Source organism: Drosophila nasuta, chromosome 2R, assembly GCF_023558535.2.
Source record: "Drosophila nasuta strain 15112-1781.00 chromosome 2R, ASM2355853v1, whole genome shotgun sequence".
Taxonomy (NCBI): Eukaryota; Metazoa; Arthropoda; class Insecta; order Diptera; family Drosophilidae; genus Drosophila; species Drosophila nasuta.
This window is the reverse complement of record NC_083456.1, coordinates 17,711,785-17,727,892: the sequence shown is the minus strand read 5'-3', so window position 1 is coordinate 17,727,892 and position 16,108 is coordinate 17,711,785. Positions and strand designations below refer to the sequence as shown.

Below are 16,108 nucleotides of genomic sequence, written 5' to 3'. Positions count from 1 at the left end.
TCAAAGTGGCCTTAGCGCCATTTTTGTCGCGCTTTGTCGCTTCGTCGCTTTAACTTTAACTTCAACTCTGCTCTTGGCTTTGTTCGCGTATTCGGCTTTGGCGCTTCTGTCTTGGCCTAATCAGCGTGGCCAAATCACTTTAGCGTTAACAAAAATTATATGTTTCTCGTATTTCATTTGCTGCTGTTGTGTGTTTTCATTTCGCTGCATTTGGGCCTCACAGTTTATACACTCTAATTAAATTCGACCAAAAGCATAAAGTAAACAATTTTCTAAAAATGTTAAATCTTAACTAAGGCTGCTTGGAATTTTATATTTAATTGTTAGGCTGAGATCTTGAAATTTATAAGATTTTCTTTATTATAATATTTTAAGTGATTGATCTTTAAATTATATACGCATAAAATACCTTTTTATTTTAATAGATATTTCTCAATTATAAAATTTGTTCTATTTTCATTATTTCCTGTAACTACCTCTTCATTATTAACAGATTTGTGGGATATTTTATGAAGTTCAAAAATTTACAACCGATTTCGAATGTTTAAGAATAAATCAAATAACAAATAAGTTTTTTAAGCAAAGCAAAACTTGCTTATTTTCAGCGTTCTTATATTATTATATATGTACATATGTATTAAAAATTGTATCTCATTCTAAATACATTTTTTTATTCGCAAGTTTTAATAATTCAATGTGTAAATTAGTTATATAATTTTAAAAACACATACTTCTAACTAGTTGAGAAAAAAAATTTTAAGCAAATTTAAATTAGTTAATAATATGATTATATAAATTTTCTTAAATTAAAAATTATGTTACTTTGATAATATTTTCTAAAACTTTAAGTTTTAGGATAAATATTGTAAGAATTAAAATATCAAGCAATTAAATAGAAAAAGAAAAGTATTATATCAATTTTAATATTTTAAAATTAAATGAATCGCCATACGACCGAGAAGTTTTATTAAATATAAAATGAAGGCCCCAGCAGCCAGTAGTTTCTTTAATGTAGATTTAATATAATAAATAAAAATAAACAAACAGAAGCTTGCACTTTCTTTTTAGCAGTGTACACGAATTCGTTGTACACTTTCGTATTGATGCAATCGACAAATTTCCAACAATTATCCTCCTAGCAAGTGCATCAGACTCTCTCCCACTTGCACTCCTTCTCACTTACCATCTCTCTCACACTCTTGCTCTCTCTCTTTCTGCCACTTGCTGTTTCTTGCCTCGTTAGGCGACGGTGGCGGCGGCTTCAATAATTGAGCAATTATTCATTCAAATGGATTGCCAATTTCGCTGACCAACCTACTCTCGAGTCGAGTGTCGAGTATCGAGTATCGAGAGTTGAAGCCAGGAGGCTGTAGAGGTAGAAGTAGGTTTGGCCCCCAATGCCAAAGCCAATTTAGCCAACATTGCATCGAAGCACACCACAGAGAAGAGCATCCCATCGCATCGCATCGTATCGAAGTGCAATTGCGATTGCAATTATAAAACAATCACTTGTCCGGCTAGGCGGCTCCCGGTCGCCACCTTAACAGCTGCCCATTATTTTGGGGCGGCGGCCACGCAAATTGTGCTTACTTAATAAGTCGTACAACCTGCTAATGTGAGCAATTTACCAAAAGGAACGCGCTCTGCTGCATTGTGGTGGCTACCGTGACTGCCAGTTTACCTGGCACTGCATCCTGGCCTGGCCACGCCATCGATCGGGTCGATCGACGTCTGCTGGAGTCTGAGTCTGACTCTGACTCTGAGTCTGAGTCTGCGGGCCGTCCTCGCGCATGCGCAAATGCGATTGCAATCAGCAGCAGAGGAGACAGTAGCCAAAGAAGACACAGTGCAGTGGAGTGGAGTGCAGCAATCGCTTGCTCAAGTGTGTGAGTGCGCACAATAAAAAGGTGCGAGCTTAAAGAATTTATGGGGCAGCTTGCAGGAGACGTCGATAAGCATTGCGGCTGCGGCAGCTCGAAACAAAGTCGCTTGGACAGCGCACCTAATTATTATAAATAAACCAATCGAACAATAAAGATCTGCTGGCCAACTTTCCACGAACTCCTCCTGCCTCGGTGCCCAGTTAGTTGGCCATAAGAACTTAATCGCAAATGAGATTCAGAACTCGGAAACTGGAACTCAGACTCAGCCAGAGTCTTTGCAGACTTCGCAACGCCATCGATAACACAATCGATGATGATGAGAGCAAACGGCAATTGGCCCCAAAAAGCCAAAGAAGCTCTGGGCTTTAGCCTAACAAGCGCTTGCCACGGTGACGAGCAGCCACAGCCGCAGCCACAGCCGCAACCCTGCTGCTGGATTAATCGCTGACATGGTCCACAGCAAGGATGTTCCCCTTCTCCTCTCCCCAGCGTCCTTCCCGACTGTCGCATTTCAGATAACGCGCTGACGTAGTTAAACATATTGTAATTGCTGGGCTGCCGTTTTGGCCAAAAGCAAAACGGGTTTCAGCCTGCAGCCTGCTCATTGTTTACCCTGCTTGTATCTCTGGCTTAGCATCAGATTACCACTCTACTATACAAAAGAGAGGCAACAGCCTCTTGCCAACTTTAAGCCAATAAGTGGAAGAAGGCGTCGCGATCTTGTCGTCGTCCTCCTTGCCTCTTTTTGTTTTTTGTCTTTGGCCTTTGATTTTTGTGGATCAACTTGGCTTTGCACAGTAGCCGTTCGATAATTTGCTACGGCATTCCAAGTGTATGTCTCCTTATCCCGCATGTCAATCAATCTCCTAATTATTCTCTGAATGCAAAAGATAATTGGCGTTTTGGGCGCGTTGATCGAGGTTCGTCGCGGATATCAATTTCAATATAAAATATAAGAACCAGACCAACAGAACCTCGTTGACAGTTTTGTGGCAATTATGACAAACAATAGGACTCTGTGGAGGCAAGTTTGCTGTGGCAGGTTGCATCATCAGTGGCAGCGCTTAATCAACACAACTAAAATCCAATTAAGTCCATAAAGAGCAACGAGTGGAAACCAGCTCAATAACAAATCATCTTACATTGGGTCGAAGCATTTATGCCCTTCTAGTTCAACTTGAAATGCCAAACTTAACAAATGATTCAACTTTAATCGCAGTCGCCAGAATGATGTCGCCTGCAAATCGATACAGTTTTCATATAGTTTTTTGTGGTAGCATATAGAAAGTCTTGCTTGGCAAGTTAACTCAACACTCTTTGTAATTTAGCCATCATTTGTATACCCTAGCATAGAGTATAATAATTTTCTGATGAGTTTAGCAACTTTTAATTCTAAACTCCAAAATTTTTAAAAATCCAGATAATTGCATTATTCAAAGTATCTACTATACAAATAACAATATAATATAAATATAACAATGCATAAAAAATTCTTTAAAAATATTTAGCTGTATTTCATTCACATTTAAAGCAAGCAAAACTATACAATATAAAGGAAGACATATTAGCAACAAGACTAAAACTAATTTTAATGTCTATAAATATTTACAGAAATTACAATTTGTGTGCATCTATTAAAAAATTTTCCGAGAAATTTTAAGAGACAAATTGTTAAAAAAAACACTCATAATTAAAAGATAAATTTTTTGCAGAAAACTAAGATTATTTCTTTATAATATTAAATATATAGGAAAACAATTTATATTTAGAATGATACAAATTTAAAAATAGGAAAAACAATATTGTTACAACTTTGTTGACTTAGTATTTTTAAGGTATTGAAGACTTAACATTAAACACATTCCATATTATTTTATTTATATAAAATTGGGAGTCCATTCTTCATGAATCATTACTTAAAAAACATACTTAAATTAAATTACTATTGAAGTTATGAAAACTTCAAGTTAATTATATAATCTTGCAGCTTTCAATATTTAATTAAGGACGGTAAATTTTAAATAAATCACATCTAAATACAAATACAATAAATAAATGATGTTGCCAGCCGCCTACTAATTAAACTAGCTAATACACCTTGATGGAGGGCAGAGTATGAAACAGAAGCTGCAGCAGGCATCGACAGTGTGAGCGGCAGCTAATTCATTTGGCGTCCCAGCAGGTTGCCAGTCGTCGGGCTATCTATGAGTGGTAATCATGCTGAGAACGCGTTTGCACTCGTTGCTCATTCGCAAGCATTCACATACACTCACAAGCACTCACCAGCACTCACCTTCACATTCGCATTCACTTGGTCCTGGCAATTCGGCGAAGTGCAGTCGGTGGATCGCAGCACATAGCTTTAAGTGTAATGAAATCACACATAGACAGGTCCATAGATAGTGTAGAGGTGGAAGGAAAAGGTAAGGGGGGAATGGTGGGGTTATAGGGGGGATGCACGATCGACACTTTATACGTTACTGTTCGGTTGTTGTGTAAAACGATTGGCGCGTTAATCAACGTACAAATTTCCTACTTATATGGCTTGCGAATTAAATCGTTCCCTCGAGATCGCTGGCTGTCCCGCTGCTCCATTGGCTGGCTGCTTAGTTGCCTAGCTGCCTAGCTACCTTGTTGCCTTGCTGCCTGACAGCTGGCGATTAGAACTGGAGCGATAAATTATACAATTGCCATGCGTGAGAGCTGAGCTGAGCCGAGTTGCATTGGCCAGTTTCGTGGCAGAAGGCAGAAGGCAGAACAGGTCCCCAGCTCATCGGCTCAGACAATTACACTGATTATATTAAATATATGAGGCCCATATATGGGCCACAGACTCATGGGAGTGTTAACTGTTTGCCTTCATTGGCATAACGCATTGTTATTATACTATATAGAACATATGTAATTTGATGCAATTTGCTGCCCCGCAAAGTATGCAACACACAATGCACAACTCAACTATGCAAATCACCGCAACTTGAGTTGAGTTACCTGGAATGAAATTAAAGTTCTCGTTCTTGTTGTGTTGAAGTATGCAGCTCTTTGTGACCCGAAGTACTTCGAAGCAAGCTACAAAAAAAATCAATTAAGTTAGACGCTAAACAATTGCGCATAATTATGAACAACGCAACCAACTGCATTGCCTCAATTTGTGCATTTGCATAGGAAAAACAACAACAGCGACATGAACGGGCACAATTAAGGTACAAAGTGGCAAATGTTAACGACCTCCAAGTAAGCATAGAAATTGCTGCAGCTAGAGCGGAGCCCCTTTGAACATACACAAAAGTTATCAATAGGTTAAACTTATTCAATATACACATTTGTTGTGGCGCACAGCAATGTTGACAAAGAATGTCGTTGGGTTAAAGCAATAATCCAAAATGTATTTTACGGCGAGTCACAAAGAATGTGCGCCTAAACGAAAACAAATTGCGCACCAAAAATCGATGTGGAAAAGTTTTTTAGTAGGCTGCATATATATTTAACTCTAAATTGTTTGAACATTTTTTTATTACAAATTTTTAGTACCCCGTAGAACAAAACCTTTGAAATAGCGTATGTGCTTGTTTCATTTCTATTGATGTTAACGATTTTGAATCAGTATTGTGTGCGCGCCAAATGAAGCAGGTAGGCGGCTGTCAGCTCTGGCAACACCATTTCAGTGTGGTAAGTCGTTCGAAACAATATGCAATGCAAGCGATAGTATCGAATGTTTCCTAGTGCGGTATATTTTGTTTATTTTGTAGTATCATATTTCAATTGTCAATGTTAATTGGGACTACGCTTGTATTAAAATTACAATGTTAAGGCAAATTTAAAATGTAATGTTAAAAAATTAATTTTAAAATATAGCATGCGACCAAGTAACCAATTTGCGGATTTAGTATATTTCAAATAGTTTCTAGAAAATTAGTATATTTTTAAACACGAGCTGCGGTCACGCTGATGAAACGCTCGCGAAACCCACGGAGGAAGCAAAAAAGCAGAAGAAAAAGAAAAACAAAAACCCCAAATCGAACGAATTGTGAAAAAGTTAAAACGCTCGCATAAAAATCGCTAGAACAATAACAAGACTAATTTGCAGGCAGTCTGCGTTCGATCCAAATTCCAAACCCATCGACTATTAAGTGTAAAAACGAACTGAAACTCAAATTGAAATTAAACCCTCGAGTGTTACCGTCACCACCATCAACCAACCAAACAGCAGCACCTGCCGCCCTCCCTACACCTCGGCCCCCGTTCCAATTTTAATATATATTTTTGACGCACAGCCACACACAAGCGAACGAACAAAACGAAAGAAAGACAGCAATAACACTTGTACACGATTCTTTTTCGCCTTGCGAAATCAAAGAGACGAAGGCCAACCGATTAAAAGCAACCAAAACACAACACAAATACAAATGCGTGAGGCGCTTAAAAAACAAAAACGTTGATGTAGAATATTTGTGGCAATTTCGCAAAGTCACGCCGCGTCAGCTTATAGTAAACAGTTAATAATACTAAAGAGACGGCTTAACAATGTCCATACGGACGCAGGTGCTCGGTTTTGTGGATGTCATGATGCGTGTGCCGCCCATCATAGTGATCGATGAGATACTCAAGATTGGTATGGGGCTGCCAACTCGTATGTATCCAGACAAAGTTGCAACCACAACAACAACGACTACGACGACACCTGCAGCAAGTCAACAGGATGTCAGCAACATCACAGCAGCAGCGGCAACCACAACATCAGACACATTTGGCTCCATCAAAGCATTCTTTGGGCTGGCCAGTGAGGAGGCCACGACTGCTGCTGCAGCTGCTGTCTCAGCCATATCCACCTCCATTAGCAACAGCAGCCAAGAGATTCTCGAACAATCCATTGAGAATGCAACGAAAGCGGCGCATACACACGGCATGCTGAGCAACAACTTTAATACGCTAATGGATGAACTGGCACACGATGGCGTGCTAGCGGATATACTAAGCATAACAACGATCAAGTTTATCATCTGCTTGCTAGGTATGTTACTGGGGCATTCAACCGTTCACTGCTTATCAGTTTTGTACTTTCAACTTTGCAGGTTTCTGTAGCGCCGCTTGCATTTTTATGCTATGGACGCGTCACTTGGTCATGGTATACATGTTTCTCACCTCGCTGGGACTCACATTTCTTTCGTACTGGTCGAGTGTTAGCGCCTTGGCGCTGATGGAGAACAGTCCATGCATAGTTGAGGATTTAATGTCAATGAATACCACTAGATTATTGGATTCGGGTGGCGTCATAATGTCACTGGCTCCACATATCATAGCACAATGGTTCATGGGCATGCTCTTTGCCTACATCCATTTGGGACCACGCTTTGCGCTGCTGCAGAAAATGATGCCCATTATCTTTACTAGTCCAATTCTGTTTGCCATGTTGCCGCTACCGCCGTACATTGTTGAGAAGTTGCCCGTGCTGGCGGGCTTAACGCCCATTCTATTGACCAAATTCACATTAGTCCAAAGTGCCATGGAAGCCAGTCGAACGGTATACAATGGCTATCAGTATGCCATGAACTTTGTCTCGAACTTTGGTCTGTCGGCGCTCATTGAGAACGAGTGGCAGCGTCTTAACGTGCCCAATGTGCTGCGACTCTTCTGGACCATCAGGTAGGTGAATGCTCCTATACTTTCTCAACTAGTCTTAACTATATATTTTTTGCAGAATCATGCAAGGCAGCTATGCTTTGATCACAGCTGAGACAGATGTGCCTTTGCAGTTCTTCCCGGCTGTCGAAAAACTACTCGTCGATGGTTGTGAAACTCTGACCGCTGTGCTAGGCATGACTGGTGTCATCTCCATGATCTGTCACTACATTGGACGCGGCTTTCAATGGTATCTGCTGACCTACGACAATGATGAAGAGAAATCCCTGGGTACCGTTTCCGCTGTCCTCTTCTACATCTTGGCATTGCAAACGGGTCTCACTTCGCTGTCGCCCGACAAGCGTTTCGTGCGCTTGTGTCGCAATCTTTGTCTGCTTGTGACAGCTTTGCTTCACTTCCTACACAACATTGTGTCGCCCATCCTTATGTCGTTGAGTGCGGCACGCAATCCTTCACGCAAGCGTCATGTGCGCGCCTTGTCGGTGTGCGCTTTTCTCATTTGCATGCCAGTCAGTTTGCTTTACTATCTGTGGTCACAGCATTCGCCGTCCACTTGGCTGCTGGCGGTGACTGCCTTCTCCGTCGAGGTCATAGTCAAGGTAGATGCTACTGATATGGCAATATAATTTACATATAGATTATTAACAAAATACTCTTTACAGGTACTTGTTTCACTTGCAACTTATACGCTGTTTTTGCTAGACGCGCGTCGACAATTCTTCTGGGAGAAATTGGATGATTATTTGTATTATGTGCGTGCTTTTGGCAATTCAGTAGAGTTCTGTTTCGGCATACTGCTCTTTATCAATGGTGCTTGGATTTTGATCTTTGAATCGGGTAAGTTGTTCTGTACTGTCGTATGTCTTTGTCTGGCTGTCGTCGGCGTCAAATTACATCAACACCACATACTTGCAACTTTTAACGTAACGAGTAACGAAATGATTTCATTTAATTTATCATATTCATATGATCGAATATACATTTGTATATCGTACCTAGTTGTGTGCTTTTGTCCAGCTTTTTTGTTCCGTGTGTGCATGTAATTTTATGATTTGGTTGATTTTGTGTATCGATAACTATAACTTGATAGCTCAAAATGCTACAGGCGGCGCCATCAGAGCGATCATGATGTGCATTCATGCCTACTTCAACATCTGGTGCGAGGCCCGCGCCGGCTGGTCCGTCTTCATGAAGCGTCGCTCGGCTGTCCACAAGATCTCCGCGCTACCCGAAGCCACTCCTGCTCAGCTACAAGCCTTTGACGATGTCTGCGCCATCTGCTATCAGGTAAGATCGGCTTGCTCTTAATTGAATTGTGGTTTAACTTCTCATGGCTTCCTCTCAGGAAATGTACTCCGCCAAGATAACGCGTTGTCGGCATTTCTTCCACGGCGTCTGCTTGCGCAAGTGGCTCTATGTGCAGGATCGCTGTCCGCTGTGCCACGAAATCATGATGTACACTGACAAGCCGGAGGATAACTCCCAAGAAGCGGATCCGGCGGCTGCAACGCAAGCCGAGCAGCCAATTCGCATATATCCCCGCGATGTAAGTAAAACTAATAACGATTATAATTTCGTTTTAGTATTATTAATTTATAATTCTTTATTATTATTATTTAAACAAATCACTGAACTATGTATCTACACTTCTTAACAATTATTTTTATTTGTTAAATTTAACATCATTTTATTTTGTAAATTGACTTATTATTTTATTTATCAAATTTCAACTTTCGATTGTTTTGATTTTTTTTAATTTTTAACGATTAATTTATTACAAGTTTGATTAATCTAATTTGATTTATTTAATTTGTATTATAAATTTCTTTTATTACACTATTGATTTCATTTTAATTATTTTTTTAATTTTATTTTTATCATTTTTGTTTTAAATTAGTTAATACATTTTGTATGTATTTAAATTTTTATAAATCATGAAGTTCCTTATCACTTTATTAGTTTATTTAATGCCCTTTACATTTTATTATTGCATTATTGTTTTATTTTAATTTATTTCAATTTATGAATCATTTTATGATGTGATTATTAAATGTATTTTTGGAATTTCAATAGGATGGAAATAATGCTGGTTCGGCGCGACGGACGCCTGAACGTGCAGCCACCGCCGAAGATGCAGCAGACGATGCCACAACATCAACGAACGCTGCCACAGGCACGGTGCACAGTGAACGTGTGCCTGCCACATCGGCGAGTGAAGCGGCTGCACTTGCCGCGGAGGCGAGAGCCGCGGCTGCTGCCAGCAGCAGCAACAGCAGCCATAGCAATGCCAACAGCAACAGCAGCAGCAGTAACGTTAGTTACATGAGTGGATCAGGACAACCGCCGCCATCGACAGCAACATCGGCGGCCGCGGTGGCCACAGCGGCGGCAAGCAACACGACGCACATATTTCGGTTGTCACAGGAACAGCAGTGAACTGTACCGTTAAGTCTATTCTTAATCATACCACATTTTACTGTTCTATGTGTTAGTGTACTTATGTAAAAAAAAAAACTAACAAAAAATGAAGCAAAAGCAAAAAGTCAAAACCTAATCGAAACTTTGATCTGCTTTTTGAACGTTTCGATGAAGCTTATTCCTATACACCTAAACACAACACAAACACACACCCCATACACATATGACTCTTGATCCTCATTTGCACACACATTATACATAAATCCAAAGGCGCTTCAAGATGTTTGGCTTATAAACCCACACACAATAAGTTAAATTATATATCATGCATATAAGTACGTACATATTATAATATGACCGTGCCGATCGAAACGAGAATTCAATCAGAGATCTTTGTAAATTAAGTTTATGGTAACAAGTTGACCCAAAAATGTTGAAAATGGCTAGTTTTAAGTTTACAGTGAAATGGTGTTAAAAAAAAAAAAACAAAAACAAAAATCAAACAAAAAAAGAATATATAATGCGGTGAAGTCTGAAAATGATTTAATCAAGTACCAAGTAAAAACAAAAAAAAAACTAGTTAACAAATCGCGAAATTATTTTGTAATGTACAAGAAATTGAAGTTAGCAAATTTTTGTTTTCTTATTACTTATTTAATTTAATTTAATTGAACGAAAGAAACAAAAGCGGATAAAATACAGAAAAAATAGCATACAAATATGTAAGCAAAACAATTAATTCATCTTTTGCGATCTTTACGAGTATTTTGACTAGACAACAATATTTATGGAACTTATTTGAACCACCATCCTCGGTGCGCAGCAAGTTCTTAGGATATTTTGGATTCGTTTGCGGGGAAAACAAGCGATAGATCAAACAACTTATAAGGCAGCTAAATATGTATGTATAAAACTTTGTATATATAAAACATTTGCATATTGTAATTTAATGTCAAGTATTTTGTATTGCAACATGTTAATCCAAAAAAATCCAAATACAAATTGCCTTAAATCGAACCAATTCCAAATGGACTAAGGAATTTTGATTCCACTGGGATATAACAACAGTAAAGAGAACATAGTACATAGAACAACAATATAGGATTGTACAAAACACGTTTACTTAATTGAATATCAAATCGTTATAGTTGCGCAACAGATGATACGGCGACACCCGACAACAGGTTGTGGTGCGCACCACTGTGATCCGATCGGCACGCTCGAAGTTGGCCTTCACGGTCTCATAGTAACGACCATCGCTGTGGAAGAGCAATCGAATTAGCCGAATGACAATCGAAGAAAACCAAGGCGAAGACAACACTTACCTTAGCACCATGCAACGCAGCTTGAGGCACTTGACACGCAATATATCGATAGCTTTCTGACTCTTGTCTGAGAAACGCAAGTTATCCGGATCCCAACGCAGCTCCAAACGTTCCAGATTGCCACAGTTGGACGCAATAGTGTCCATCAGCTGATCCACGTGTATGTTTACGCCCAGCTTCTCTGCGGTGCCCATTACAATAATTCTGTTGGTGGCAGCACAGTTTAGAGACATCTATAGCAACTCAATAGATGGCTATACTTACTTGCAGTTGCCCAGCACAGGCAATATGCTCATCCAGAGCTGATCTGTGATGTGCGGCATACCGGACAGACAGCAGGCGCTCAGCTGATGGCCGTGACGCTGCAGGAACTTGAGCATGCCCTCATCCGTAATGTTGTCCGAAGAGTCCAAGTCAAGCGAGATGAGAGATCTTAAAAAAAAAAAATAGTTAATCGTCAATTCTTTATTTCAATTGATTCCTTAATGTTAAGAATAATTTTGTTATATGTATTCCATTCTTATTATCTTATATTTTTATAAGATTTGGAAAATATTTTAAAACAGCTGTGCTAAGCTATACAATTTGAGATCAGCCAAGAAAACGGATATTTATAGATAGCCTATAGCTAGGTATCTTTTTATCGTTAGAGATAGGTCAACATTTACAATAATTTTGTTGTATGTTCTATAATTTAGATTGCTTAAAGATTGGGAGATCATTCTAATACAGTTGCTTAGCTATATGCCCATATCTTCAAATATAAGGGTTTGCTTCGTATAGGTACTTATACAATTGTCTAAAGAGTTTTTAGAGACCTGTATAGACATAACATGTGCAAATTAATCAATTCAGCTGTACTGAACAGAAAAAAAATATGTTTCTATCCGCTTTATTCGGAAATCAAATTATAACAAAATCGGACTTATACTTCAAGTCAAATAAGTTGGGATAAAGCTCCTTAATGTTAACACAAATGAATGATGAATTCAAAGATTGAAATGTGAGATACAATTGTGTTTACAATTGCATTTTGACATGTCAGCATTCGCTCTTGAGTTTACATTTAGTTTTGCGCATTGCGATCTGGGCTTTAGGTTTAGTGTGTTTATGCAAAAGCATAATTGTTTAGATAAAAAATGACTAAATTGGACTAATTGGAAATATGGTCCAGCGAGTAATCGAAATTGTTTATATTTACAATAAGTTTGGTTCGGTGAGCTGAGCTGCATATGTATCGTGTTAATCTTTTGGAGCTGTGCAGAGAATCGGAATTCCTATTAAAATTGGAGGTAGTTCCAACAATAATATGTACATAGTATGTATATAATTTATGAATACTTGACTTTTATCTGACTTCTGGATTCATCCAAGTGAACGGGTCTAAAAAGACAACAGTCCATTTGGTGCTAATCCACGCGTTTATTAAAACTGAATCAGAATGAATATTCCACCCAGCCAGTTTTTTGTCTGACAAACTTTATAGAACCTCTTCACTAAGTATAGAAGTGAAGGAATCTTAAATTACGTTTAACATTCAATGCTCACCTGGTGTTGCCCAACTCCATCCACTGCTTCAAAACGGTATCGTTGAATCCATTGATCTGACCAGCTGACAAAAACTTGAGATTGGGAATACGCGACAGCATGTCAACAAGGCATTCGCTGGTCAAATCCGTGGCTGTGATGTCCAGCTCCTGCAGTGCACACTTATCCCACTCGACTTGCATGACAAACTCGGACTTTAAACTGGTTCCGTTCATGAGGAGGCAAGTCAAGCGCTTGGAACGCTGCACCAATGTCTTAAGCGTGGATCCCGTGACCTTATTACAGAAATTAACAGCCAAACACTCCAGCTGAATGCAATTGGAGCTGAAGGCATCGATGTGCGAGTCGTCAATGAAATTGATGCCATACAAGTTGATGACACGCAAATTGGGAGTGGCTGACTTCAGTTTGTGCACATTGATGACTTCGTAGATTTCCTCCTCCTCCTCCTCGCACTTCTCATAGGTGCCCACCAAGTGGAGAACCTCAAGACCATTGATAAAATTGTAGATCTTTCGCATGAAACCCTCCATGAAGATCACCTCCGACAGACAGATGCACATGTATCGCAGCTTGGTGGGAAACGCTTGCATCTCGCTGAAATCGTGCAGCTGCATCGCTAAAAGTGAAAGATATTGAAATTTGAATGTGTTTGACAACGAAAGTTCTACTCCTTACCCGTGGAGAAATCCAACAGCATGTGGGTGAGATTTGGACACTTGGCCGACAGCTCGTGGAGCACAGTGTGCGTGATCAGCTCAATGGGCAGCTCAATGTAGCGCAAAGTGGGTCCGAAACGCACCGAGATCAGCGACAACAGCATCTCCAGCGAACCCACATGCAATCCCGAGACCTCCGGACGCAACGAGACATTCTTCCACAGACGCGTATCGTAGGCGATCTGCCGCCAGCGACGACAGATGCGGGCGAGACGGCAAATCTCTCGATGGGAGAGATATGAAAAGATGTGCAGCAACACCTTGTCGGGCAGCTTCTCGATGGTCTGCAAGAGCATAGAGATCGAATATATATATGTGCGTATATACTTGAACCAGATCGATAAATTCTCTTTCACACTGTTGCTCTTCGTTTATTTTTCACACACACACTCTTTTTTTGGGTTCATCCTACCGTGTCGGCAAAGGGACTACGCATTGTGCCATCTGAGAGGTAAACCTGGGAGGCCTCCACAGCCAGTTGACCCCAAATATCGGTAGAAATATCCATAGTATATATTGCAGATGAGCTGAGTGTAATATATAGTATGTATGCTTTGCTTATATAAATTGATCACTAGATCACTTGCGAGCGATACGCGCGTTCCCGAGCACCTTCAACGTCTGTCTGAATTAGCTGTGCCCACTGTGTTCGCAGTTTCGACTACTGTGAGGAAGAATCTCCAAAAAGCCCACAATCACATTTGACACACTCACAGGCAGGCAACAGGCAGCTAGTCAGTCAGCTAGGCAACTCAAGAGAGATCATCCTATTTTTAGATGAGCGCTAGTAATGTTCAGAGTCGAATTGCCAAGAATTTCTAGTGCATGTTGTTCTTTGTAGTAGCTGGTGGTCAAAAGAGCGAGCTACTCTGGGCCTAATGTTTATCAGCTGTTCCGATGGGCAATACACACGCATACGAGTCGAGTCGAGTATATAGACGCTATATACTGACCGATTATATGCAACAGATTGTACGCAATCGATCAGTTTTGTTTTGTTTACTGCGTGTTTTTTTTCTTCTTACTTTTCTGTATTTTGTTGTGGGGTTTTCTCAATGGTTCGGTTTACTCACCAGACGCGTTTTCGCTGCCGCATTGAGATCATCTCGTCCGATCGCCTGGGATGAGGTTTGTGCTGCCAAAACGTTCCAATTATCCATAATGCTTTTTCAAATTTGTAAATTACTTGTGTCTGCTCTTGCTTTTCTAATTGTGGCGGGAGTATGGGCTTCTCTTGCGGCCTCTAAATCGAGCTGTGTACTATATTCTAATTGATCTATTGTCTAAATATGTTGTATGTGCTGTCTGGCGCCGGTTTCTGTGTTTTCGTGTATTTATTTGTTCTACAAGTAGCCAAGGAGATCATTCATAAGTCATTGATTATGCAAAATATTTGCGTTAAATATTTGCTGTTTACTCGATAGAGGTGTGATTAATGGAATTATACACGCTTTATGGATAATCTATCTAAGATTTGTGCACTATGTTTACTTTGGCATGCACCCAGCTTATAAAATAGAATTTATTATCGGACTGGGAATATAACATACATTATTTTTTTTGGAAATGAATACTATAAATGTTAGCGTATTAAAGAAAGTTTGAAAATATTTACCCATTGTAAGTTTTGTTAATGTTTAGTAGTTGTTTTATGTTTTTTTTTTTAGTACGGAACGAAACTCTATAAATAATATAATGTGAATAGTTTTAATGAATTAACAGTTTGTTGCACTCGCCACACGCATCAACGATGACGTCACTTGCAAATGCAAAAGTCGCCTTCAATCATTCAATTTACAAAGAACAAGAAATAATTATGCAAATTCTGAATAATGTTCATATAATTTTTTCCCATGTTCTTTGGGCTTGGGAACCGACAAGAAGATCTGCTCTACCTTTTGGGCTATTTATAGGCAATTGTTGGTCTGCAATGAAGAAGAAAATAATGTTCGCTTCTGCAATTTAGCAAATTGCATGAAAATTTCGTAACGCCAAGAGTCAAATCACTTTGGATTGAATAATTGGCACATTTATTTTCACTTTAATCTATTACTATTCGTCTCGCCGATATTTGCCTTTGTCAACTTTGTTGCAAAACACTTGAGTAATTTTAATTAGAATAGTACTTAGTTTTTCTTAGTTTTACTACACGACAAATTGTTCCGCGTAGTTGATGAGAGCTCCACAACGCGCATGCAACTGAGATCAGGCGTCCGCGAAATTTGATTTTTGCCAAAATGAACATAGTTCTCGGCATGAAGCAGGATGAAGCATCAGCAGCAGGCGGTAATAGGAAAAAGGGGCAACTGTGGGGGCACTTTGGGTTGGTATGCGCGCGTCATTTGTTGTAGCCGGCAGATGCTTTTGGCAAGCATGGCAAATGATGGCGCCTGGCCAAAAGCAAAGCGTCGCACATGCTTCTTTCTTACACACCTTTCATTCAGTATTCTCAGCATTCATTATTTCTGTACTTTTTATTTACTCTCAAGAAACTCTTGTACGCTCTACTAATTGTGCTTCAAATTCAAAAAGTAACGAGCGGAAAGTGCTGCCAAGCTGTTTTGTTTGTTTTACG

At 39.5% G+C, this 16,108-nt stretch overlaps 2 protein-coding genes across 8 annotated transcripts; one reads left to right on the top strand and one right to left on the bottom strand.

Moving 5' to 3' along the window:
* Window positions 1-5,374: 5,374 nt before the first annotated feature.
* LOC132784568 (protein TRC8 homolog) lies at window positions 5,375-10,548 on the top strand. 6 transcript variants are annotated; one of them, XM_060790257.1, is made up of 8 exons: window positions 5,375-5,513; window positions 6,426-6,894; window positions 6,956-7,526; window positions 7,582-8,122; window positions 8,186-8,360; window positions 8,614-8,810; window positions 8,869-9,069; window positions 9,597-10,548. In XM_060790257.1, the coding sequence occupies exons 1-8, from the start codon at window positions 5,505-5,507 to the stop codon at window positions 9,957-9,959; spliced, it is 2,526 nt and encodes an 841-aa protein (XP_060646240.1). In that variant the 5' UTR covers window positions 5,375-5,504; the 3' UTR covers window positions 9,960-10,548. The 6 variants fall into 6 exon arrangements, with proteins under 6 accessions (XP_060646240.1, XP_060646236.1, XP_060646237.1 ...); XM_060790253.1 differs by having other exon boundaries at window positions 5,375-5,552; XM_060790254.1 differs by having other exon boundaries at window positions 5,376-5,552; window positions 8,629-8,810.
* Window positions 10,549-10,645: 97 nt separating this feature from the next.
* On the bottom strand, window positions 10,646-15,716 carry LOC132784569 (F-box/LRR-repeat protein fbxl-1). 2 transcript variants are annotated; one of them, XM_060790261.1, is made up of 7 exons: window positions 15,429-15,716; window positions 14,607-14,876; window positions 13,493-13,817; window positions 12,815-13,433; window positions 11,531-11,698; window positions 11,267-11,470; window positions 10,646-11,200 (listed from the first exon to the last, which is right to left on the bottom strand). In XM_060790261.1, the coding sequence occupies exons 2-7, from the start codon at window positions 14,691-14,693 to the stop codon at window positions 11,065-11,067; spliced, it is 1,539 nt and encodes a 512-aa protein (XP_060646244.1). In that variant the 5' UTR covers window positions 14,694-14,876; window positions 15,429-15,716; the 3' UTR covers window positions 10,646-11,064. The 2 variants fall into 2 exon arrangements, with proteins under 2 accessions (XP_060646244.1, XP_060646243.1); XM_060790260.1 differs by lacking the exons at window positions 14,607-14,876; window positions 15,429-15,716 and adding an exon at window positions 13,946-14,176.
* Window positions 15,717-16,108: the final 392 nt, after the last annotated feature.